Genomic DNA, 25,697 nt, shown 5'->3' with positions numbered 1-25,697 from the left:
CACTTTGCAAAGTTGTCCCCTCAGCAAGTGCGTGGTGTGATCAGCCCCCAGGCGCGCAAATGTTGAGAGGTGGCTGGAGTTTGGGGACCTGATTCTGGAAAAGGAGTGGTTAGTTCTCAAAGGCTGTCGAGGTCGGGAGTTTTCGCTTCGCTAAGGTCCTCTCCACGGCGCGGGGCAAGGGTGAGTTTGAGGAGCAGCAGCTCGCTGGGGAGCGAAGGGGGAAGCGGGGAAATGAGGGATCTTTAAATAGAGGCGGGGCTTGCGGGGTCGCCGGGGGCGGTGCCAACCCGGGCTCGGCCAATCGGCTGCGCCGCCGGCGTCGCACCGCCCCCTCCTCTCCCTGCCCGGGCGGGCGCTCGACCCCCGGCCGGGCCCGTGGGCAGGGCGGCGGGGGATGCGCACGCTGCCACCGCCCCCGGCCCCACCGCCCCGGGGCCTCGCGCCCGCCCGCTGCTGCCCGCCCCGCCCGCGACCCCGTCCCCGGCCCCTGCCTGGGGGTCCGCGGCCGCGCGGGACCCTCTCCCCTCCAGCCTCGTCCGCCTGCCCAAGACGAGTCCCGCAGGTACTGAGTGGGATGGGCAGGGGCACCCAGGGCGGCATGTCCCGGAGTGAGATGCGGTTTTGGGCAGGGACTAGGAGGGTTTCCGTGGGGTCCGCAACCCAGGGGATACGGCGACGGGGGGAATGTGTGTATGTGCACTGCCCGAGTGAGTAAAGATTCACGGACCCCCATCCTGGAGCGGGAGGGTACTGGGTTCACTTTGGCGGGGGCAGAGCAGTGAGTCTCTAAACTCCATAGATACGGTGGGGGAGCTCTCGGGGTGGAGGCAGTGACCCAGGACTGAGATGGTAATGGGAGGAAGGAGACCCTGACCACTGGCCCCTGTATCCAGCCATTAGGGGCAGCACGGCAGGGGTCGGAAAGCCGGGTCCCCCAGCTCTCCCTGGACAGAGGTTGGGTACCCAGCACAGTGCACTGCTTGGGCTGTCCTGGAGGGTGGGGCCACAAATGTGAGTGCTGAAGGCTGGGGGTGAGCCAGAGATGCTAATGGAGATGCATCAGAGTGGAGGGCACTGGGGACAGCAGGCTAGGGCAGGCTAATTGCACCCTGTTGGCTGCTGGCAGGTTCCTGACGGGTGGTGATGGGGGGAATGCCTAAGGGATGGGGCAGTCAGCCAACGACTTGCTGCACCCACTGTCGGGCAGCCCATGGGGTTGGAAGGGCGAACAGATCCTGTCCACCCTGCAGAGCTATGGCCCCAAGAGTGCTGGTGGAGGTGTGTCCTGGGGTCCTACCCCACCCTCCGCAGGGACACACAGCCCACAATTCACCCACATATCCTGGAAGGTTCTACCATGTGCTGCTCTGGCCATGATTCCTGGGAGCAATGGGGTGGGCATTTGCCCCAAGGAGGCTCTGCCTTGGAGACTGATGGGCAGGGGTCACGTTCTCCTGGTCCAGCTCTGAAGGACAGATCACAGTGTTCGGTAGTGTCACCACAACAGGCGTACCCATGGCTGAATGCTAAGCATTTTCCACATGAGATCTCACTCCATTGTGGCCACTGACCCTGCTGGGATGGCACCGAGACGCCCCTTTACTAAAGAGGTAGATGAGGAAGTGGCAGTGACTTCGTCCTGGCCGGGACACCCAAAGGTCCCTCTGCAATCAACCCATCATTTGTAAAAGAGTTCACTCGAGGGCCTTTCGGGTCTGGCCATTTTCTTTCTCTTCCTGTTGGGTGGGACAGTTCAGAGGAGTCGGCCTCCTTGCTCCCTGCTCTCTGCACACCTTCGCCCACTCCTCAAGAGCCCTCCTGGGTCCCCCCGGCCCTGCTCGGCCTACAGGTTTCCCACAGCATCTCGTGGGATGGGACACGAAGGCGGGGTTTTGCTCATCCCCTCACCCCAGCATTCAAGGAACAGAGGTCTTGTGCCCCAGACATGTTAGACAATTTGGGGAATTCCAGGAACCCTCAAAACCAAATGCAGCCCATAGGATGTTTGTTGCTTTTTAGAGGAACTCCTTGGAGAACCCAGGGCCTTCACCCAGAAAAACACACCCTTTCATGGACATCCAAACCTTGGCTGGGGTTTCACAGGGATTTCTGGTTCTTTGGGAAATCTCTGAGGGTCCCGGGGACCCTAGCTTTAGGCCCAGATTGCATTGAGGGAGGGGAAGGTGAATCTGGGGAGGGGTGGGGTCTCTTGTCCCCAGGGCCCTAGGGTCCCACCCAGTCTTTAGAAACGGGCTGCCCCCTTCTCCTGTGGGATCGCAGGCAGGCCACTCTGTCCTTCCATTTCCTATGAGGTCGTGGGAGGGGTGGAACAGTCACCATGCCTGTGTTCTGAGCTCTGTGGCCCCTCAAGGACAGGGCCAGGCTGGCTCCCTTTCCAAACAGCCGCTCATCAAGAGGGACCCAGGCAGATCCTGCCATCCACTGCCCCCAGACTGCACTAACTTAGTCCCTGCCTTTCCTGGCTGTGTGACCTTGGGCAAAGTGCTGAACCTCTCTGAGCCTTGTCTCCCCTCTGTAGAATGGGAGTAAGAATGCCACCTGCCTTGCTGAGTGGCAATAGGGATTAAACGTGGTAATTCTCATCAAGGTCTTGGCCCGCAATAAGCAATAGGTCCGCACTAACAACATGGGCACTAAGAAGGCCCTCCCAGAAGGCACCTGCCGCCTGTTCACATGCCCTACCCCACCCCCTCCCTGCCCAGGACACGTTAGGACACGGCTGCCAGGCAAGGAGGAGCATGGCGGAAACACGGCCGAATTTGGCCTGTGTGTTGGGCGGCTGAGTCACATCCCCAAATTGCATCTTCATCGGTGCATTTTGGAAGGTCGTTTGCACCGCTCCCACCCGCTTCCGGTCCTGACTGCCAGGCCACCACCTCTCCTGCCTTTGCTCCCCAAGCCCTGGGCAGGAGCCTTCTGCACCTTCAGGAGGGAAGATGGGAGGGGTGCCTGAGGTTTCCTTGTGTCTTGGGCGAGGGCAGGGTCTGGGGCCGCTGTGTGTGTCCTGGTGGCAAGCTCTTAGCCCTGCCTAGCAGCTGACAGCCCTTCAGGTGGTAAGCAGGGGCTCTAGCCCAGAGGAGAGCGGCACCTGAGTGCTTGTGAGAACGAAGAGAGAGATCAGGGCCAAGGTCAGCCTTATAAACTGTGAAGTGCTGGCCCTGCAGGAGATCAGCCCATATAATCTGTGATGTCCTGGGACCACATGGGGCCAGCTCTTATAAACTGTGACGCGTCAAGTCACAGGTGACATGGATGGAAGTGGGACACATTCTAAGACTCATGTTTCTTGTGTTCCTACTGTGTGCTGGCACCCTCGTCTGGAGACATGTAGTGAGTGGGACAGATACTGCCTGGGGCGGGGCACGGACACAGGCACAGGTGGTTCTGCAATGCATGCGGTAGTGCCCTGGCCAAGGTCACCCCTGTCCCGCCTGGCAACATGGCTCATCTTGGCAGGTCCTGATGTGACACTTTCTGAGCCTGTCACCCCCAGGAACATGGCTTCAGGGCCAGGGAGGTGTCCTCTCTGTGCACGCAGCCCCCTTTCCTGGGCCCCCAGCACATGCCAGCTTGGCCTTTTCCAAGGGGACAACACTTGGCCCACAGCTCACCACTGCGTGGCTTCTTGGGAGAATCCCACAAGGCAGCCTGGTTCAGAATCTGCCTTGTAAGAAGATGGTCCCTTCACCACATGGTACCTCAGTTTCCTCATCTGTACAACTGGCCAAATCCCAGAACCCTCTTCTTGGGGGTGTTGTGAGGATTAAGGAGAAAAATCTGTGCAAAGGACAGAGCCTGGCGTGTAGTAGGTGTTCAGTAAACGCAGGCTGTGGTGGCAGCAGGGGGTGCCTGCAGGGGTGGGGAGTGAGAGAGTGGGCTGGGGGTGGGGGTGGCAGGGGAGGATCTGGCAAGTTGGGACCCAGGAGATTGGACTCCAGGCGGCCTCATCATGTGCGTGTCATCGTCTTCAAGGTCCTTGCTCTTACATGTGACGCCAGGGGACACTGCCCTGTGCAGGAGCAGGGGGCAGATCAGACAGTCTCCTCCTTGGTAGCCAGTTTCCTTGGTGGGGAAACTGAGTCTGGCCCGAGGTCACAGGACCGGGCCAAGCACGTCTCCCAAGACCCTGTAGCATCAATTCTGGGATCTTAGAGTTAAATCCTGGATTGCTGTTTTGGTCCTGGAATGTGTTTGGAGATCACAGACCTCCCTCCATCTAAACAGGAGGGAGCTGAGGGTCTCATAGCCATGGCCGTGGTCCCCAGTTTCCCCCTGACCGTATCCCGTGACTATGTAAGTGTGTTCAGGCCTTTGGACGGCTCTACGGGAGGAACTGGAGTAGAGTGAGATTAACTTGTCCAAGAGCCTGAAGGTCAGAAGGAGACAAGCCTGGATTGGAACCACCTCCCAGCTGCTCATTTACACGGCCTCTAGTCCTCCCAGGCAAACCAGCCAGCAGATTCCACCTTGAGGCATTCAGAAGTATTTATTGAATGCCATCTGTGTGCTAGGCATTGTTCTAGGTACCCGGAGACACAGAAAAGTCAGTGGGCAAAGGTCTGGTAGGAGGGTGTTCCAGGCAGAGGGCACAGCAGGTGCAAAGGCCCTGAGGCAGGACCAAGCTTGCCGGGTAATGGGTAGGCCACTGTGGCTGGAAGGGAGTGACTCTGGGGAAAGTGAGAAGGATAAAGTGGGTGGGAGCCAGACCACAGAGGCCTCCTGGACACAGTGAGAAGTTGAGTTTTTATACAATGGCACTGGAGAGCCATGGGGAGGTTTGGAGCAGACGAGGGACATAGGCAGGTTTCTGGAGTGGCCAATCCACGTGTCAGCCGCAGTCGGTTCCTGGCCTCTCCAGCCTCAGAATGTGCTGGGGTGGGGTCCGTAGCCCTCTGGTCCGTTGCTGAGGCCCTGACACGACCGTGTCCCTCATGCCCTGCAGGTCAGCGCGGGAGCCCAGTTGCTGAGCCATGCCGGGCCCCGGGCGGCCGGCAGCAAGCCCAACCCCAGCACCCACATAGTCATGAACAGCCACAGACACAATGGCTTCGGGGGACGGCCACTGGGTGGCGGGCTGGGTGCCCTGGGCCGAGACCCTCCAGACCCCGAGGCCGGCCACCCGCCTCAGCCTCCAAATGGCCCAGGCATCCAGGTGGTGGTAGCCAAGAGTGAGCCGGCCCAGCCCTCGCCCGGCAGCCCCCGGGGGCAGCCCCAGGACCAGGAAGAAGAGGAAGATGATGAGGAGGATGAGGCGGGTAGGCAGAGGGGCTCAGGAAAGCCCCCCAGCGTTGGCCACCGTCTGGGCCACCGGCGGGCGCTCTTTGAGAAGCGGAAGCGTCTCAGTGACTACGCTCTCATCTTTGGCATGTTCGGCATTGTTGTCATGGTGACGGAGACGGAGCTGTCCTGGGGGGTCTACAGCAAGGTAGGTGTGGCCCTTCCCCCTGGCACCCCAGGGAGGCCCTGCTGGTCCCACTGGGCTCCCTGAGACCCCTTGGGCACGGGGTGGGGGGCCACATCAGCCCTAGGAGAGGGGGGTGGGGGATGCTGAGGGGTCCCTGGAGGTGGGAAGGTGGGGGCCTCTGGGCCTCCTGTTGTGTCCACCCCGTGGGGGCAGCAGGAAGGCTGCAGGTGGGCCCAGAAGCCTCCAGCCCCTTCCCTCTGCCCTGCAACAAGGGGCTGCACCTTGGCTGAAGGTGGGGATGGGGCTGCCTCCCAAGGTCAAGCTGGGGGGGGGTGGGGGGATGGGGGAGCCCCAGAGAAGGGCTGCACGAGGAGCAGGGAAAGAGCTTTCCCTTTTTCAAGAGCGGTCAGGACCAGGTTACATGCATGGGTCCCCAAGTGGATGTGAGGACAGAGGGAGGTGAGAGCCATGTCAGCCTGTAAACTGGGAAGCGCTACGTCTGCAAGAGGTCAGTTTTTGTAAACTGTAGAGTGCTGTACCCATGTGAAGCCAGGCCTTATAAGCCGAAGTGCTGGGCCCACCTTGCTCTCAGCCCAGGCCTGAGGAGTAAGGACCGGAGCTTCACTTTCACTTTCTGAGTGAAGCGACCAGGTGGGGGGTCAGGAGGGCTGCCTGCCCTGACAGTGTCTGTCCCGCCCTCTCTCTTTGTCCAGGAGTCCCTGTACTCATTTGCACTCAAATGTCTCATCAGCCTCTCCACCGTCATCCTGCTGGGCCTGGTCGTCCTCTACCACGCCCGGGAGATCCAGGTCAGTGCCCAGTGGGGTTGGGGCAGCTCCCCTTCCCCCAGCCACCTGGGACCCCAGCCCTCTAAGACATAAAAGTATCAGTAGCCTCTTTATAGTAAAAAAAAAAGACTTCTGTGGAGACACACTGTTTAGATCACTAAATTTCCTTGGAATGCATATCTTCATTTTAATTTTCATTGATTCTTTGGTAAAGAACACCAACAGTGGGGGAGCAGGAGGTGGGCTGGGGTTCTGCTGCACGTGGGTTGTTTTCACAGCCCTGGGTCTTCTGAGGTTTTGCAGCCATGGGGGTCCAGTGTTTGTAGCACCAGGCTCCTTTTCCTAGTCCATCGGACCCTGTTTTTGAAAGATTTATCTTGTGCCAGAGAGTTTATTCTCCTGTTTCAGGGGGTTGATCAAAACCTGGTCAGGCTCCTGGAGAGCCCAGTTCAGGGCTTGTCAGGCAGGCGTTACCACAGCAGGCTGGCACCAAGGCCTGGGGACACCAAAAGGTGTCAGATGTGGCTCTTGAGTCTGGCCTTTGACCCCTGACCTCAAGGAGCCACAGTATGGCAGGAGATGGGTGTAAGAAAATCCTACCTGCATTGCACTGTATGTAGACCTGTCGGGGGGCACCCAGGGTCTGGCACACAGGAGGGGTCCCTGATCTGGCTGGGGGTTGGGGGGAGGGGGACAGTGACCCCTGAACTAAAGGAAGCAGTTCTGAAGATACAGCTGTGGACAACAGTCTGGCAGTTCCTTAAACAGACAAACATGGAGTTACCCTATGACCCAGCAATTCCCCTCCTAGTTACACACCCAAGAGACACAACAACCTACATCCACACAAAAACTTGTACACATATGTTCATAGCAGCGTTATTCACAATCGCCAAAAAGTGGAAACAACCCAAATGTCCACTGACTGATGTATGGATAAACAGAATGTGGTCCATCCGTACAATGGAATACTATTCAGCCAAATGAAAAAAGAATGAAGCACTGTGTGTTTGTAGCACCGCCACTGAGTGGCTTAAACAACAGAAATGTATTCTCTCACAGTTCTGGAGGCTGGAAGTCCAAGATCAGGTGCTGGCAGGGTTGGTTTCTCCTGAGGCTCTCTCCTTGGCTTGCAGACGGCCACCTTCTCATTGTGTCCTCACACGGCCTTTGCTCTGTGCTCACACATCCCTGGTATCTCTTCCTCTTCTTATAAAATGACACCAGTCCTGTAGGATTGGGACCCCACTCCTATGACCTCATTTAATCTTAATCATGTCTTTAAAGGCCCTGTTTCCAAATACAGTCATACTGGGGGCTAGGGCTTCAACGGATGAATTTTGAGGGGACAAAGTTCAGTCCATAACACTCCACCCTCTGGCCCACCTTGCAAATCTTTGTCCTTCTCCCATGCAAAATGCACTCATCCCATCCCAACAGCCCCCAAAGTCTTAACTCATTCCAGCGTCAACTCTAAGTCCAGAGGCTCATTTAAATATCATCTAAATCAGACATGGGTGAGATTCGAGGTACTGTTCTTCCTGAGACAAAATTTTCCTCCAACTGTGACTAGACAAGTTGTGTGCTTCCAAAATACAATGGTGGAATAAGCATAGGATAGACATTCCCGTTCCAGAAGGGAGAAATATGAAAGAAGAAAGGGGTGGCAGGTCCTACACTTCTCTCAGACCTAGCCAGGCAAATTCCGTTAGATTTGAAGGCTGGAGTATGGTCTTCCTTGGCTCAATGCCCCACCTTCGAGGCCCACTGTGGTGGCAACATTGCCTCGTTGTTCCCGAGTGGTGGCCTTTTGTGACTGCCTTCTTTCACTCAGCTTAATGTTTTCAAGGTTCATCCACATTGTAGCATGTGTCAATGCTTCATTCCTCTTTATGGCTGAGTAATGTTGCATTGTGTGGAAGGACCACATTTTGTTTATCCATTCATCCATTGATGGACACTTGGGTTGTTTCCACTTTGGGTGCCTGTGAATAGTGCTGCTATGATTGCGTGCACACAAGGACGTGTTTGAACGACCATTTTCATCTCTCTCGCCTATATGAGATGGCTGGGTCATTGGTAACTCTGTGTTTGACTTTTGGGGAAACATCTGTGCCACATTTAGCTTGAATTGTGGCCGACCCTGAGAACTAGGGAGTTTTGCTTTTGAGGCCGTGTTTCTTGTAAAAGCGGACGGGGTTTTCGGCTGGGATCTTGCTCCGGGGCCGGGCCTCGTGTCCGAGGCCCACCTCATCCCGCCCGCCTGACCTCCGCAGCTGTTCATGGTGGACAACGGGGCAGACGACTGGCGCATCGCCATGACCTGCGAGCGCGTCTTCCTCATCTCCCTGGAGCTGGCCGTGTGCGCCATCCACCCGGTGCCCGGCCACTACCGCTTCACGTGGACAGCGCGGCTAGCCTTCACGTACGCGCCGGCAGCAGCCGAGGCCGACGTGGACGTGCTGCTGTCTGTGCCCATGTTCCTGCGTCTCTACCTGCTGGGCCGTGTCATGTTGCTGCACAGCAGGATCTTCACGGACGCCTCCAGCCGCAGCATCGGCGCCCTCAACAAGATCACCTTCAACACGCGCTTCGTCATGAAGACACTCATGACCATCTGCCCGGGCACCGTGCTCCTCGTCTTCAGCATCTCCTCCTGGATCATCGCCGCCTGGACCGTGCGGGTCTGTGAGAGGTGCGCCCCTGACCCCTGATCCCACTGACCCTCATGCCCACCCACGACTTTAGTGACCCCAGGGCTCTCCCAGCCATCACTCTGTCCCCATGACTTCTGACCCTGGTGAACCCCATGCCTACCCACGACTTCAGACATCCAAGGCCTCCCCGCAGCCGTCACTCCATCCCCATGATTCTGACCCTGGTGACCGACCCCCCCGCCATACCCAGTTCCTGGCCTCAGTGTCAGTCCCTCAAGTGCAGCTCCCTCATCCCTGGGACTCCAGCCCTGTGTCCCCACTCCCCTCCAGCCCCTACCCCGCACCCCTCTAGGACCCCATTCCTCTTCCTCCTCCCCCTCCCCCAGGGGCCCCTCCACTGGCCCAACCTCTGGCCCAGGGTGGCGGAGGCAGCAGGAACAGGGACCTCCCCCCATCCACCTATCCCCCCCACAATTTAACCTGCTCTCCTTCTCCCCTCTGCCCGCCCCACCGGACTGTAGGGAAAACATGTGAGTCCTACCCTCAGCCGAGCTATGTGTGCAGAGCTGCCAGCTGCCCTGCCCGCCAGGAATTTAAGATCAGCTGCCACCAGGGGAGGGAGTGGGGAGGTGAGGCGAGTGGCTGGGACCTGCCCCGAGCCCACAGGGCCCTGCGGAGAGACTGTCCCAGTGCCGCCAGGCAGGTGGGTCTGGGGTCAAGCCCAGGATAGCGGGAGGCAAGCCACTCTTGGGCTATGTGCACATGGCATCCCTCGGGTCTTTGTCACCAAGGCGGGGCAGTGGTGGGGAGAAGAGGGGAGAAGAGCTTACTTAGCTCTGGTGCCTTGTCGGGGCAGCTGGCCCCAGGGGTTCAGACAGCTCCTTCGGAGAGTTAAGTGGGTCTGGGGTGAACGAGAAACCCATCTAAGCTTTTAAGAGCCCCGTAAGGGGTCTGTTCTGAACAGCCTTGGAAGGTGCAGGGCCATCTACCCGACTTATATATGAGGACACTGAGGCTCTGAGGGGCAAAGGGACATCCCTGAGGGCCTAGTTCCTGATTGTCTCCAGAAACCCCCAGTGGTTCCAGGAGAAGGAGGGGCCCCACTGGACCTCTCAGGGCATGGGGGTGCCTTGTCTGGGAAGGGGTCTCTCCTGCCTTGTGCCTAGCTGGGGCTGGGACTGGGCTTCCTGGGAGGTTCCTGGGCTGGACCTGCCCCCAGATCCCCAGTCCTCACCCCTTCAGGCGCCCCCTCCATGACCCCTGCCTCAGCCTGATGTCGGGCTGATGGGGGTGAGGGCCTAGCTCTTTCTGTCATCAAAGTTTACTGTCTGAGGATCACACAGGGGCTCCTTGGACCCCTAATGTGCCCCCGTGCCAGTTCCCACAGACCTCAGGACTGAGATCTGGGGAGTGGGAGAGGGTGCCTTGCATCAGGCATTCCTGGGGTCCAGGCTGGGTCACTGCAGGGGTGCCTGGTACGGGTGGGGAATAGGGCAGGGCCCGGGGGGGCAGCCAATCCTAAATTCTGAGCCCTCTGACACCGCTTGACGCCCTCTCGCCTGCCTCGCTCCACCCCTGTGGCTCTGTCCCACCCCACCTCCTGCATGACCCCCACTCCCTGGTCCTGGGTGGTCCTGTAGCACCCACCATAGCTCCAGCTGGGCCTGGAGCCTCCCCCGATGGCTGATGGGTTCCCCACTCCTCCTGCCTCCTGGGCGTGGAGCCCTGGTCTCCTGAGAGGTGGAAGCTGGTGCAGCTTGGGGCTCACATACCTCAGTGAAAGATGGGGTTCAGTCCCTGGTCCCCCTTGTCCAGCAAGCAGCCTGGAAGTCCAGGCTGAAGGGGCCTGGAATGGCACCCGACCCTCCAGTGGGGCAGGGACTCTCAAAGCCCAGACCTGCTGGGAAGGCCTCCAACCCTCCTTCCCACCTTTTGGGCTTCCATCTCCTTATCTTGAGCCCCTGACCCCAGCCCCATCTGCCTGGAACAGCTCTACCCGCCAGCTCCCCCTGCCCTGCCCCTGTGGCCTAGGAAGGAGGGGGTCAGCTGGAAAGGGCTTCCTGACCTCCCAGAGCTGGAGGGGCTTTGCAGGTAGGGGGCTGAGCTGGAGCAGAACCTTGAGCCATCCCCAGACCCAGAGAACCAATCCCTTAGTCCCCTAGCCTGGGCTAACCATAGGTAGAACCAGTTCATAGCCTGTGTGGCCAGGGTCCCAGGCCACACAGCCTGGGATTGGGACAAAACCATGTCCTTGCAAAGCCTTGGGGTCTGTTCCCCTGAATAACAAAAGTTGAGTCCCGGGCCTCTCCCCAGTGCCATGCAAGCTGACCCTTCCCTCCTGACTGCCAGGAGAACCCCAGGCCCGAGGTTGGGGCAACTGCCCTCCGCAGACTGACTTTCCTAATACTCCCAAGCCCCAGGGTGTGGTCCTGTCTCCCCGTAGGGTCCTCCTCCCTCCTTGGGACCTTGCTGGCTGGGGAAGTTCTTCCTAGTGTCTGACCTGAATCCTCGCCTCTACTTCCTGCCGCTTCTGGTGCCCGTGGCCACCCGTGTTCGCCTCTGTGTGTCTGTCTTTGGGAGGGGGATTGTGTGCACATGCGTGAACACATGTGCATGCCCCCTCATGTGCGCACGCTCATGTACGTCACCCACATGTGGACCCCTCTCTGCCCAATAACCAGCAGCTTGGGGGTCAGGTGAAAGAAGGTTGGAAGGGATGCTGGGAAGGAGTGGTTGCCCTCTGCCCTGTGGTACCCTCAGGAGGACCACAGGGCTGCCCCTGGCACTAACCATCCCCCCACCCTGCCCTATTGTGGTGCCCTGGACACTTTGAGCCTCCAGAGTGATCAGCTCCCTGCAGTCAAGGCCCCCATGCAGCCAGGTAGACCCAGGGCCCTGCCTTCCTGGGGGTGTGATGAAAGCAGAGGGACCAGTGTGGATTGACTGGGCCCTCCCTGGCTCCCCCCAACCCCCAGGTATCACGACAAGCAGGAAGTGACCAGCAACTTCCTGGGGGCCATGTGGCTCATCTCCATCACCTTCCTCTCCATCGGCTACGGCGACATGGTGCCCCACACTTACTGCGGGAAGGGCGTGTGCCTGCTCACTGGCATCATGGTAAGGGCGAGGGCCCTTGCACATCCCCACTGATGGGGAGCCCACGCCGTCTCAAGGTGGACCTGTTCAGAGATCCTCCCTGTGTCAGCCCACCCCTCCGCCACCCTGCTCCTTCCCTCTGATGTGACACAGAAGACACCCTCAGGCTTCCCGGGGACATCTCCTCTTGGGTTCTTCCAGCCCTAGATATGTAGCTTCCACTGTATTCTCCAGTCCAGATGCTGTGGTCCACTCTGAACCAAGAGTCATTTTTGCCCCTTTATGCTCTGCAGCCCGCTTAATTCACAGTCCTTGGATCCAGGGCAACAGGCTTGATGCTTCTGTGCCTCGGTTTCCGCCACTCCCTCTGCTTGTTGCAAGGACTGAGTCCGTTCATTTATAGGAAATGCCTAGAGTCATGAATGCCTCGGATACCCAGTCAATACCCTCTGAGCCCTGCCATCACAGCCCAATTCTCCATCATTCCCTGACTACCGGGGTGTCCTGAGCACCCCACTGAGCCCCTGGGTGTAAGGTTTATCTCTTGTGACTCCTGTGGGCCCAGGCAGCACCGCTTCTTCCCTAAAGACTTCTCAAGTCCGCCTGTTTGTATGGGCAAACTTTGGCGTCTGGTGCCTTCCCTTTACCCTGATTTGATCATTAGGTTCCCTGCCCATCCTCTCCTTCTGGAACCTTCTTTCTCTCCAGGTTTCTTGCATCTCCACAAGTGCTTTTCCATGTTTTGAATTATGAACTGTTCGACGTGCAGTAGGGAACCCCTCTCCCCAGCCCCCAGTTAGCATGTTCATTTTGATGCCGAAAACTCAGCCTCTGGGCACTGGTGCTGAATCAAATCTTGGAGTCAGAGTTTGGGGTGAAGTAGGAAAAAGGAGCTGTATTGCTTTGCCAGGCAAAGGGGGACACAGCAGGCTCATGCCCCTCAAAACTGTGTGTCCCAACCTGGGAGGATTTGGTGAGGAGTTTTTTTTTTTTTTTTTTTTAACATCTTTATTGGGGTATAATTGCTTTACAATGGTGTGTTAGTTTCTGCTTTATAACAAAGTGAATCAGCTATACATATACATATGTTCCCATATGTCTTCCCTCTTGCGTCTCCCTCCCTCCCACTCTCCCCATCCCACCCTTCCAGGCTGTCACAAAGCACCGAGCTAATATCCCTGTGCCTTGCGGCTGCTTCCCCCCAGCTATCTACCTTACTACGTTTGTTAGTGTGTATATGTCCATGACTCTCTCTCGCCCTGTCAAAACTCACCCCTCGCCCTCCCCATACCCTCAAGCCCGTTCTCCAGTAGGTCTGCGTCTTTATGGTGAGGAGTTTTATATGATGGTTCATGGACGGAGCTGCTAAGGTTCAGAGCGTGTGCAGGGCCTGCATTCCTTTAATCTGGCCTCAGGTGATCTGATGAGCTTCTGTGGTTCTTGAGGTTATCAAACTTATGACCTTCTCTCTGGAATGAAGACTGGTTCATCAAATAGTTCATCTTCCATTTGCTGGGGGCCTTAGTTCTGCAGAAGATCTCAAAGATACTCTTACATGCATCCTTTAAGGTGGAGCCAGGACCTGCCCCAAGGCTGCACTATGGTTTCTTGGCTGCTCCTCCCTTGTCTCTGCATCCCTTCCCCTCCCTTCTCTGATTAGCAACTGTTCCAAAGGCTTCTGTTGCCCAGGAGCCCCTGCTCGGTTTCAATTTGTGAAAAAAAATCAATGAACACCCACAAGCCAAAGGAGGTCAACCAACCCGATTCCCCCCAGCGTCCGTCCCAGGCCACTTCCTTTTCTTCATAGAGAGATGCTTTTGTCCTTGCAAAAGTACTATGCTGGGCTTCCCTGGTGGCGCAGTGGTTGAGAGTCCGCCTGCCCATGCAGGGGACATAGGTTCGTGCCCCGGTCTGGGAGGATCCCACATGCCGCGGAGCGGCTGGGCCCGCGAGCCATGGCCGCTGAGCCTGCGCGTCCGGAGCCTGTGCTCCGCAACGGGAGAGGCTGCAACAGTGAGAGGCCTACGTACCGCAAAAATAAAGAAAGAAAAGTACTAGGCCATCCCCACCATGGTTTCCTTTCCTCCTGCAGAGGGAAGCGCTGTCTTTCCATTGGCTCCTCCCAGCCCCCTTCACTGAATGTAGACTGACCCTGTTGTCACCATCTCCCGAGGCCCGTGGCTCTCTCCCCTCTTCACCTCTTGTCCCCTCCTCTTTGGACACAAGCTGGGGGTCCACGTCCTCCTCTGGCCCCCACCGGGGCCTTGCTTCTCCTAGACAAGCTGACCTAGACACTCTCTCAGTTAAAAGGCATTATGCCTGTTTGCTTACGTTATTTTGTGAGATTGGAAGGGAAAAAAACTAAAGATCGGCCACAATCCACTCCCCTACCCCCATCCCCGGCAAATGAACTTTACAAACGAAAAAAAAAGAGCTCTCAGATAAGATGATGGCTTTAAACCCAGAAAACCCGCAGCGAAACAGAAAAGCCATGTTCTCTTCTCTGGGATGAGGCTCCTTCCAGCAAATTAGTTCCGTGTTTACCCTGTGGCTCATTCCAGGCCCTCGCCCCCAGCACGTGCAGGAATGTTTACACCCAGGGATGTTTTTTGCTTTTCTCTGTCACCACACACCCAGGTATCACACGAAGCCACACATTGGTCTTTCTCTCTCTCTCTCTCTCTCTCTCTTTTTGGCCACACCGCATGGCTTGTGGCATCTTAGTTCCCTGACCAAGGGTCGAACCCGGGCCCTCGGCAGTGACAGCGCAGAGGTAACCACTGGACCACCAGGGAATTCCCCACACATTGGTCTTTTAAGCCACCTTCAAATTCTTCTGTTAGACCTCTCCTCTTCTACCCTTGCCCAAGTGTGTCCCCTTCCAGTCTCTGCCCCACGGACTCAACCCCTTCCAATAGCTTATAAAGCACACATTTGCTCATTCTTGAACTTCAAGGCATCCCAGCATGGCCTCCTCTGAACTCAGTGTCTTTTGCCGGACGTGGCATCCATGCTGTTGTGCGGAGTCATTGGCTGATCCTTTACCTGGGGGCATAGCATTCCACATGGAGGTTTCCAGTATGTTTCTTTGCCCCAGTTGACAGGGCTTTTCTTGAACACAGACTCCTGAGTCTTACCAAGACCTTCGTCCTGGCCAGGAACGCATGATGGGGTCTCCTCAGGGGGCGACTTTGTGCCCACCCTTCCCCATAAATGTTTCCTTCCATCCGGAAGAAAAACTAGCCACTCCCCTGGCCCTCAGAGGCTAAGCCCAGGTCTCTTCCTTCCTTCCATCCTGTATGCAGTAGCTGCAGGAGGAAGCAGCAGGTAGATGCGGTGCCAAAGACAGCCTCCAGCGCAGGTGGGGAGCCACCTTCTGGCCCCCCTCATCGGCCCCTGCCACCTGCTCCACACCACTCCTGGGGCTGATGACACCTGGATGTCCTGGGCTCCCCGTCTCCTGATTCTCAGTGGCAGAAGTTCCCCCTTCCCGCCCTCCTTCTGCATCACTTTTCACTGCCTCCCACCCCTACCTCTCAGCCTTGCCCTCCCCCTCGGGTCCTCACTCCCGCCCTTCTGTCTCTCAAGTGGCCCCCAAGTGGACAAGCAAGTCCTCTCTGGCCTCTTTCCCTAGCCGGGGGACTGGCTGCCATTCAGAATATACTGGGGAGGGTGGTTGCTAGAGCAGGGAGCCCATGACGGGGGAGATGTCCTCTCCCTTTACTTCCCCGCATCCTGGGACCAATACTTTGCCTCTTTCCTCCTGCAGATGCCCCACCGCAGGCAGCTGGCCTGACCCTTCTTTCTCGCCACCCTTCTGACCCTACCAGCAGAATCCGCCCCCATTACTGGTCAGCAACATGTCAGCCGGGTCTCTGTCCCCATCATCCAGACCCCAAAGCCTGGATGGAAATGCTTCCAAATCCTCCCACCTCCGTGGGCCTCAGCCCCAAATGTACATGCAGATCCTGCCTGTTTCTTGTGCTTTTTCTTATCTCCGAGCCTCACTTTCCCCCTCTGCCCAATGGGGATAAGAGCGGTCCTACCTCCCGCGGTTGTTGGGGGTCAAATGAACTAATTTATGGCACAGGCTCCCTGGACGTTTGATGGATATTAAGCTAGTGGGGTTGGGAGTCAGTGAACTCAGAAAATGGGATTTGCCAACCCTGCAGGTTTGGAGGGCAGATGTGAGGGGGAGGAACCAGGAGGGCTTCCTGGAGGAAGGAGGGTATCCTACTTGGAACCCATGCGAGGTGGACCCTGACATGCCCCCTCGCCTTCACGCAGGGGGCTGGCTGCACGGCGCTCGTGGTGGCCGTGGTGGCCCGGAAGCTGGAGCTCACCAAGGCAGAGAAACACGTGCATAACTTCATGATGGACACTCAGCTCACCAAGCGGGTAAGGACGCCAGCCCCATCACAGCCACTTCGCCTTCTGGTCCTCAAGGGCAGACCCTCCTCACCTTACTTCTGCACACGTGCCCACGGGTCATGCCGCGCTGCCTGTGTGTGCCCGGACTGCCCTGGGCTGTACCACCATGTGAACACCCTTAAGCTGTGCACAGGTGTCCACTTCTGTGCCCAGTCACAGCCCAGTCACGGGCCCCTCAGCAAGAGTCAGGGATTCGTGGTGAGGCAACCAGATGCAATTTATAAGCCGGATGAACTCAGCAGGTCAGCTTCTCTGTGCCTCTGTTTCCTGACATAAAATGAGAGAGATACTGGCGTGTGTAGATCCACTGAGTTAACATTTGCAAGTTGTGTAGAAAGGGTCTGGCCCATGGTGAGTGGTGTGTGTTAGGCAGACACACGCGTGCACACACACAGCACAGATGTGGATGTGTAAACATGGTCCTGACCTACAGTCCCAGGACCCCAGAGGGGCATTTCCAGGAGTTTCTGGAGGTTTCCAGAGCCTTCCATAGTTTCGTGCTACTCTAAGGAACTGTTCTTTCTCTGGCCTCAGGTAAAAAACGCCGCTGCTAACGTTCTCAGGGAGACGTGGCTCATCTACAAACACACCAGGCTGGTGAAAAAGCCAGACCACGCCCGGGTTCGGAAACACCAGCGTAAGTTCCTCCAAGCCATCCATCAGTAAGTCCAACACCTTTCCCACTTGCATTTCTGTGTCCACCTGGCACGGAGGCAGCCCTGGCCCCCGGGGAGGAGGCTGCAGACTAGGCCAGACAGCTCGTCATGGCCACATCATGGCCGTTCCCATGCCAGGTGGTCAGTTGGTTGGGGCCTGCAGCTTCTGTGCTGGGTGGGATAGTGGGTTGGTTGGAGGGAGGCAGGTGATGGACCCAGCACTTGTCCAGAACAGTCACCTCTGATAAATCATGCAAACCCCCCAACATAGTGGCAGGTAGCATATTTTATTCTCTGGAATAGCCAAAACGACTCTCCCCTTGGACACTGAAGCAATTTCCCCTTTTTGCTTTGGCTTCCAGGAAGCTCAGAATTAAATCTGTGGCCTGATTCATGTGATCATGTGGGATAATTAGAGATTACTTAATTTTCTCTGTTGTCCCTTTTTCCTGAGAATTATTTAATCAAGTGGTTCTCATCTTGGCTGCTCATTGGAGTCACGTGGGGGTGCTTTTTAAAATCCCACAGGCTGGGAATTCCCTGGTGGTCCAGTGGTTAGGACTCCACGCTTTCACTGCTGAGGGTGCTGGTTTGATTCCTGGTTGGGGAACTAAGATCTCAGAAGCCTCACAGCGTGGCTGAAAATTTTAAAAAAATAAAATAAAATCCCACAGGCCATACCCAACACCAGTTACAGTAGAGTCTGGGATACAGCCTGAGCTCAAGTTTAAGTTCCTCAGGTGCGTCCGATGTGCAGCCAGAGTTGGCAGACTTTTTCTGTAAAGGGCCAGATGTTAATTATTTCAGTCTTTGTGGGCCAAAATGTCTCTGTCACAGCTACTCAACTCTGCTGTTGTAGCAGGAAGACAGCAAGGATGAATGGGTGTAATTATGCTCTGATAAAGCTTTATTTTCCAAAGCAAACAGCTGTCCAGATTTGGCCTATAGACCATAGTATGCCAATCACTGTCCACGAGAAATATGTGAACCACATACATAATTTAAGTTGAAATTAATTTTAATATATTTATTCAATCTAATATATCCAAAATGTTATCATTTTAATATGTGATTAATATAAAAATCATTAATTAGATATTTTAGAAAGTTTTTTATACTAAATCTTTGCAGTCCGGTATGTATTTTACACTTACAGCCTGTTTTTATTCAGACCAGCCACATTTCAATGCTCAGTAGCTACATATAGGATGTATGGGACAGTACACAGTCTAGAATTTAAACAGTTCCAAATCTTGTGGGATTGGGCACTCACATATAAATTACAGTTTATACAGTAGCTGATTTAAAATAGAAAAAAAATGTGTTTTTAAGCACTTTTCAGAATGGGCCCGTGCATTCCCAGCTCTTACATCCTGGAAAACCTCATTCACAATTGGGCTTCCCTAGGAAAATCAGATGGATCCCTGCCCCAAGAACTCTCAGGCCAGACTCAGGGGCTGATGAACCAGAAAGCGAGGCAAACAATGTTAGGGTCTGAACTAGTACAACAGGAAGGCAACCAAGTCACCCATAGGGAACAGAGATGAGAGGCAGCACAGAGAACCCTGGTGTGAGCGGTAGAGCCAGGAAGCTTATTGTGGGGAGACCCCAGGGTGTGGCTGGGACGGTCAGCTCCTGGGGCACAAGAGGTAATGGAGTGTGACCATAGCGAGATCAGGCCATGGGAGAGGAAGCTCAGTCAGCTTGACTTTCATCCTATTTAATAATTTTGCCTCTTTTAAAAGAACAGCTTTATTAAGGTATAATCGACATACAGTCAACTGCAGCTATTTAGAGTGTACAGTTTGATCAGTGTTAACATATGTATACATCCATGAAACTAGCCCCACAGTCAAGATAATGAGCAGATTCATCACTCTAAAAGTCTCCTTGAGCCCCTAGCATCCTTGTCTTTTAGCTAGAGAGTTTAGTCCATTTACATTTATTGTGTTTACTGTTATGATTGGATTAATTTCTCATGATAACAGTCCCTATTTCATGGGACTGTGGGGAGGTCTAAATGGAGTGATGTGCAGAAATGCCTGGCATAGTTCCTGGCATAGAGCAAGCAGTCAGTAACACATGGTACCCCCAACCTCTGCTTCACCTATCACCTATGAAGCAGGGAGAGGAGTTGGTGCCCCACCTGCTTGACTTCACTGTGCCCAGGTGTTAGTCCTATTTCCTCATAAGACCCCAAGGCCCTCCTTGTTGACCCTTCAACAGTTGTTTACTGACCACTGGGTCCCAATCTAGTCTCTGCCACCTAACTGTGGGGCCTAAGCAAGTGACTACAGTAGTCCAAGCTTCGTTTTCTTATCTGTAAAGTGGAGACAATGGTGACATGCCTCTTCTCCAGGAATGGAGTGTGGATCAAACAGTTGGGGTGACCAGGTGATTTGTCTGCACCTGCCTGTCACACAGTATTTTCTGAAAATGGGAACTGTTGTTGTTGTTGTTATTACCACCCTCGATATGTTCGTTTGGTCATTCCACAAACATTTCCTGCACCAGCTGGTGTGCCAGGCATGGGGGACACAGACATGGTTCTGCTCTAGACCTTGCCCCAAGGGATGTCCCAGAAGGTTCTTTGGGAGAAGTTGGAGGGTAGGAATTGAGGAGAGTTAGGTCTGTGGAGAAGGCACCTGCTCTGTGAGTGACCTGTGTCCCTTTGTTCTGGGGAAGGACTACCTCACTCACCCTTAGGTCCCCCTGAACACCTCCAAAAAAACAGTGGCCTTATGAGGACAGCTGATGAAATCAAGCAAGTTTGAACTAGGGCCTGAAGGGTGGATGGGATTTGGGTAGGAAACCGAGAGGTGGGCAGGCATACCAGGGAGTGTGCACAGTTTGGGCAAAGGCGGGGAGGTGGGAATGAGCACAGTGCCAGGGAGACCAGAGGTACCACCTGCAGGTATGAGGGAGCCACGGCATCTTCTTGAGCTGGAGAGTCCCCATGATGGGAATGCAGTATAAGCAGCCAGTGAAAAGGAAACAGTGGTCTTGGAGAGGACAAATTGAGGAACACAGCATAGGTTTGGGAAGCGTACACATTTCCTAGGGCTACTTTAACAAAAGTACCACAGACTGGGTGGTTTAAAACAGAATTTATGATCTCACTGCTCTGGAGGCCAGAAGTCCAAAATCAAGGTGTCGGCAGGGCCGTTCTCCCTCTGAAGGCATTAGGGGAAGATCTGTTCCAGGCCTCTCTCCTAGCTTTTGGTAGCCTCAGATGCTCCTTGGCTTATAGAAGCATTGCTCCAGTCCCCCATCTTCATATGATGTTCTCCCTGTATCTTCACATTGTCCTCCCTCTGTATGTGTCTGTCCAAATTTCCCCCTTTTTATAAGGACACCAGTTATCTTAACCTAGTTAAATTTGGAAAGACCCTATTTCCAAAGAAGGTCACGTTCTGAGGTTCTGGGGGTTAGGACTTCAATATATCTTCTGGGGGGACACCATTCAACCTGTAACAGGAAGGTTCCAGAGATGCCAAGAATGACTTGCCCAGGGCAGGCATGTCAGTGGCTCCTTAGCAAGTCTCCGCCAACTTCCAGGGCTAGGGGTGTCTGTATCCACCTCCACTTCTCCAGACCGAGGGCTGGGTCCTCTCAGGGGTCCTGGCAACACCCAGCATGGGTGGGCCCCAAGGGGCCTCTCCGAGCATCTATCACATGTGGGTGTGCAAGGGTTGAGTTTGGACTAGTGAGGAGGAAAGGAGAGTCCTACCTGGAAAGGTCTCCCTGGGCTGGTTTAGCTACAGAAGGGGTGGAGAGAAGGGGTGAGGACAACCCCCGCCTCCACCAGCCCCATAGGCAGCTTGTCCAGGGGGCCAAGGTCTCAGAGGCTGAGTGGCAGACTCAGGTGCAAATCCTGCTAGGATGCCAGTGGGCACTGGCTTTGCCCCTCTGAGCCTTGACTTCCCCTTTGGGAAATGGTATGGGCATAGTTTTCTGGACTAAATGTCACCTCCAGGGCCAGGAGCTTGGCACAGGCAGGCACACAGTGGGGCTGCAGGGCTGGAGGCAGCTGCATTTGCTGTGAGGCACTGCTGGAGGGAGGGGGCAGAGGGAGGATGCATCCCTGAGGGCTGGTACCACCCCCTCAGAGGCTGGACCTCTCCCCAGAGCAAGGGCAGCAGCCCCTCCGCCGTCCAGGGCCCCCAGCCTGGCCCTGGGGTGGCGCACGTGGGAGGGTTGGCCATGGGCTGCCCAGGTGTGCTGAGATTAAAATTGCCTTGTGGTTTCTCCCTGCTCCGCCGGGTCCTGCCAGAGCTCAGAAGTAAGTCTCTTCCTGGGGGCTAGTGCATGTGGGCACTGTGGGTGGTAGCTGAACCGCCCTCCAGGCCCTGCTGCCCCCTGCATGCCAGGAGGGAACGGGCTGCAAGGGGGCTAACCTCCAACTTGCCCCTCACCCCCCACTGCATATCCCACAAGGTGACTCTGGGTGGGGTGGGTGCATGGAGGAACCCTGACCGCACTGCAGCCTCTGCACAACCCCACCTTCCGACCTGTCCCACAGGCTCCGGAGTGTGAAGATTGAGCAAGGGAAGCTGAATGACCAGACCAACACGCTCGCAGACCTGGCCAAGGTGAGCAGGGCAGGGTGAGGTGGGGCAGCCCCCTGGTCCAGAAGGAGTTGGTCAGGCCCTCCCTCAGAGGAGGATGAGGGATGTTCAGTAAAGGACAAGGCCCAGCTCCTGCCAGGGAGGGAGGGACAGGGCTGGTGCCCATGGTATAGACAGGTGACCCAGGCAAGTGATGCAGGGCAGGCAGGGACCAGCCACCAGGGAATAAGAGCCCTGTCTGCAGGGGTCCACTGTGACCAGAGGCTCCAGTTGTTAGAGTGATGCCAGAAATCTACATCTGTGTGTAAAATCTTTACTTTTTAACATTGGCAGCTGTTTTATCAGCCGTTTTATTTTTTTTAATTTCTTGGCCACACCATGCGGCACGTGGGATCTTAGTTCCCTGACCAGGGTTCGAACACACGTCCCCTGCAGTGGAAGTGTGGAGTCTTACCCACTGGACCACCAGGGAAGTCCCAATTTTTGTCAGCCTTTTTTTTTTTTTTTTTTTTTGGCAGCTATTTTACATTTTTAATTAATAGCTAATAAAAAGTTTTAATAAGAATATGTAATTAGTGGGCTAAATTGGTGAAGCGGTACTTTCGTATTTAGAAATGTCATCTATATACAAGCTCTAATATCTAAGAGAAAAACAAATTTCTTTTGCTAGGGTTATAAATTCAGATTATAGCATCAGGAGAAAGCTTATTTGTATAGCAATTAAACATCTTTCAGGAAATTAAAGTTGATTGCAAGAGCTCTGTAAGATCGGTGTGTGTTATAAATGGATCTATTTGTTGGTTCTAATGTCAGGTCCCATCCAGTTTCCCGCTTTTTATTCATCCATTAGAAGATATGTCAACTGACTCAACTTCAGTTGGGCAAGCTCTCAGAATATTTGTCACACTCTTCTGAACTCCCTTTTGCCCTTTCATAAATAGTTCATGTGTGAACTTTGCAAATTGGCTCCAATGCAATTTAATTAAATACTAACGGGGGACTTCCCTGGAGGTACAGTGGTTAGGACTCTGCGCTTCCACTGCAGGGGGCAGGGGTTCAGTCCCTGGTTGGGGAACTGAGATCCCTCATGCTGCACAGAGTGGCCAAAAAATTAAAAAAATAATAATAATTTAATACTAACCCACATAAACTTAATTTGAAAGGGAACATTACAGAGGAAAAAACATATTCTAGAAGCCTGAAGAAATAATTCAATCGGTAGTAGAAAGAACATAATCCTAAGAGCATGTAGAAATCCTTGGCCAACTAATTTGATGTCATATGAGATTACAGCTCCAAATACATATCGAATGCCTTTGAAAAATTCAGGTACTAGATATTATAGTTTGGATTATCCATATCACACTTCCTTCATTAGTACAGATGATTAAAATGTGAATTTATAAAAGTTATTTAAACCTTATAATTACAGCAGTATACTCCTCTCAAAATACATTTAATGAAGGCTTCGAAATAAGCCTTTCACTGGATTGGATTATAGGGTTTCTAATTTTTTTTAATTTAACGAGGTTAAAATGTTTTCCAATATTAAATTTTAATGCTTTCCAAGGTTGCTGATTTAATTTGTATCTCTCCAACAAAAACAAAATGTATATTCTAATAAAAGTTTAAACCTCAGAGAGAGCCAAAAAAGAACCATCCAAGGGCTGGATGCCTCCAGATGTTACTCTCTGGCCCCGGGGGACTGTGTGACCCCTTGAGGCGGGCTGGGGTGAGGGTCTGCAGCCCTGCGGGGGTGGGGTGGGGGGAAGCGGGCAGAGGCATTTGTTCATCCTTGGATGGGGTTGGCCTACCAGTAACAGGAAAGGGTGGAAGGCAGGGCTCAGGTAAAGGCTTTCGGACCGGAAGGGAGAGGCTGCAAGTACAGTGCGGAAAGAAGGAGCTGTGGGGTGGATGACATGCCTCCCTGCCACAGATCGAGAGGTTGGGGTGGGGTAGGGTGTGGCACAGACACTTCAGCCCTCGCATCTGAGGCCCAGGACGGGCGGTGAGCTGCGGTCCGTCTGGGGGTCTAGACTGCGCGGAGCTGGGCTGAGACTCGGAACGGTGATCTAGCGCCACCTGGTGGTTAGAGCGGCATTTGCAACTAGGGCTGTTCTGCGTGTCCCGCCTACCCACTGACACTCCCGGGCCCATCTGGACTGTGGCAGAACCAGCCCCTGCTTGCTGGGTTGTGGGGAGCAGTCGAGGTGGCAGGGATGCCCCACCACCTGCTGTAATATAATTGTTGTGGCTGTCGTGTTGCCCGGTCTGTGATAGGGTCAGATTCTTGGGGTGGTCACCTCTCCCCCGCCAGACTTCTATCCCCTCCCCAGTCGAATGTGGGAAGCAGGGGATAGCTCACAACCGAGCCTCCTCCCCCTCGACCGTGTCCCCAGCCTGGAGCAACACCAGTCCAGAATCACCCAAGACCACCCTCTGGCTTTACGGGCCATGCAGCTAGTTCATCCCCTCATGGCAACTCTGGTCACATCCGCTGGGCCCCAAGACCTCCCTTGACCTTCCCCTGGTCTGCTGGCTCCGAGCCTGGCACTCAAGACCTGTGTCTCCGCTCCCCTCGCCTATTCTCCCACCGCTCCCTGGGGCCCAGCAAGATGCCTTTGGCTGGTTTGGGGGTGTGCTCACAGTTGCTCCTCACTTGGGCCGCCACCCAACCGGGGCTGGTCTGCCATCTCTCTGCAACCACCCCTCCCTCTCTCTCACCTGGCCTCTCCTCTCTCCCACCCTCCCTGTCTCTGACAGACCCAGAATGTCATGTACAACCTCATGTCCGAGCTGCACGCCCAGCACGAGGAGCTTGAGGCCCGCCTGGCTGCCCTTGAAAGCCGCCTGGATGCATTGGGTGTCTCCCTGCAGGCCTTGCCGGGCCTCATCGCCCAAGCCATACGCCCGCCTCCACCACCCCTGCCTCCCCGGCCTGGCTCCGGCCCACTGGACCAGGTGGCTCGGAGTCCCCCACACCGGCGGCCACCCACGGCCCCTTCAGACTGTGGGTGACGGCTCTGCCTGCCACCAGACTCCTCAATCTTGGCCATCGTGTGGCCGCCACCTCCACGCCAGCCAAGAAGCCCTGTACAGTGGCGCCTCTTGGAGTTCAAGGAGCTGAAACCGAGTTGGGCTGATTGGACTGGGGCCCGCCAGACTGTCCGGGCAGAGGGCAGGGCCATACGGCAGGCGAGGGCAGGGGTGGGCCACCACTGGCTTCCTCCCTGATTGGAGCTGGGAGAGCCTGGAGCTTCCTCTGGTCCTCTGCCACCCCCAACCCCCGGCTCTCCCCAGGCTCCCGGTGGGTGCGGAGCAGCCAGGAGAGGGGTCCTTGCCAGTTCCAAATAAAGCAGGACCCACCCACTTGCTGCCTGTTGTGCGTGGCTGGGGGACACTCATAATCACAACGTGGGGAGTAGATACCCGGCCCTGGGGTTCCAGACCAGATGTGGGGTCAAGGTGAGCCCATCCCCATCCCCATCCTAGGCAGGTTGTCTCCCGGGCCTGAGCTCAGAGACACCTCCCTGAGGACATCTGCGCTGGTCCCACCTGACACCGACTGAGGGACCCTGCAGAGAGCATGGCCCAGCCCTGGCCTACAGGAGGCAGCAGAAAGTCAGGACTTCCTTCCAGCTGGTTTTGCTGGAGCACCCACTAGGGGCCAGCAGAGCTGTGGGTCATGGTCCAGTGGGGGAAGTGACATGGGTGAGGAGGGCCACTCAGTCTTAGGTGGACATGGATTGAGCACCTGCTGTATGCAGGCAATGTAATGTAAATTATCACACTGACTCTTCACCAGAACCTGACCAGGGTAGGATGGGGAGACTCAGAGGAGTCAAGCCACCTGCCTGGGGCTACAGAGTGAGGAGGGAGGGGTGAGCCAGGATTTAAACTCAGGGGTCCATAGGCCAAAGGGAAGAATGGACTTGGTGGAAGGCACTCCATGGGGAGGGGAGTGGTGTGATCCTGGGGTTTGAGGGGCCCCTCTGGGGCAGGATGGAGGGGAAGGTTCTAGACATAAGTAGAATCAAAGGGTCCCTCCAGGCTTTGGGCTCGGAGTGCTAGAGTCA

The 25,697-nt window shown here is 55.4% G+C and overlaps 1 protein-coding gene across 3 annotated transcripts; it reads left to right on the top strand.

The window, feature by feature from the left end:
- The first annotated feature begins 375 nt into the window (after positions 1-375).
- KCNN1 (potassium calcium-activated channel subfamily N member 1) lies at positions 376-24,990 on the top strand. 3 transcript variants are annotated; one of them, XR_004349244.1, is made up of 11 exons: positions 376-562; positions 4,964-5,446; positions 6,139-6,234; positions 8,490-8,908; positions 9,392-9,400; positions 11,846-11,987; positions 16,254-16,364; positions 16,932-17,034; positions 21,327-21,335; positions 21,576-21,645; positions 24,385-24,990. XR_004349244.1 is itself a non-coding variant. In XM_032627235.1 (10 exons), exons 2-10 carry the CDS (start codon positions 5,045-5,047, stop codon positions 24,637-24,639), a joined length of 1,632 nt encoding a protein of 543 aa, XP_032483126.1. In that variant the 5' UTR covers positions 496-562; positions 4,964-5,044; the 3' UTR covers positions 24,640-24,935. The 3 variants fall into 3 exon arrangements, 2 of the variants coding, with proteins under 2 accessions (XP_032483126.1, XP_032483127.1); XM_032627235.1 differs by lacking the exon at positions 21,327-21,335 and having other exon boundaries at positions 496-562; positions 16,932-17,059; positions 24,385-24,935; XM_032627236.1 differs by lacking the exons at positions 9,392-9,400; positions 21,327-21,335 and having other exon boundaries at positions 496-562; positions 16,932-17,059; positions 24,385-24,935.
- Positions 24,991-25,697: the final 707 nt, after the last annotated feature.

The sequence above is a fragment of the Phocoena sinus genome, chromosome 3 (assembly GCF_008692025.1).
Source record: "Phocoena sinus isolate mPhoSin1 chromosome 3, mPhoSin1.pri, whole genome shotgun sequence".
NCBI classification, from domain to species: Eukaryota; Metazoa; Chordata; class Mammalia; order Artiodactyla; family Phocoenidae; genus Phocoena; species Phocoena sinus.
This window is presented reverse-complemented; position numbering and strand designations above follow the sequence as displayed.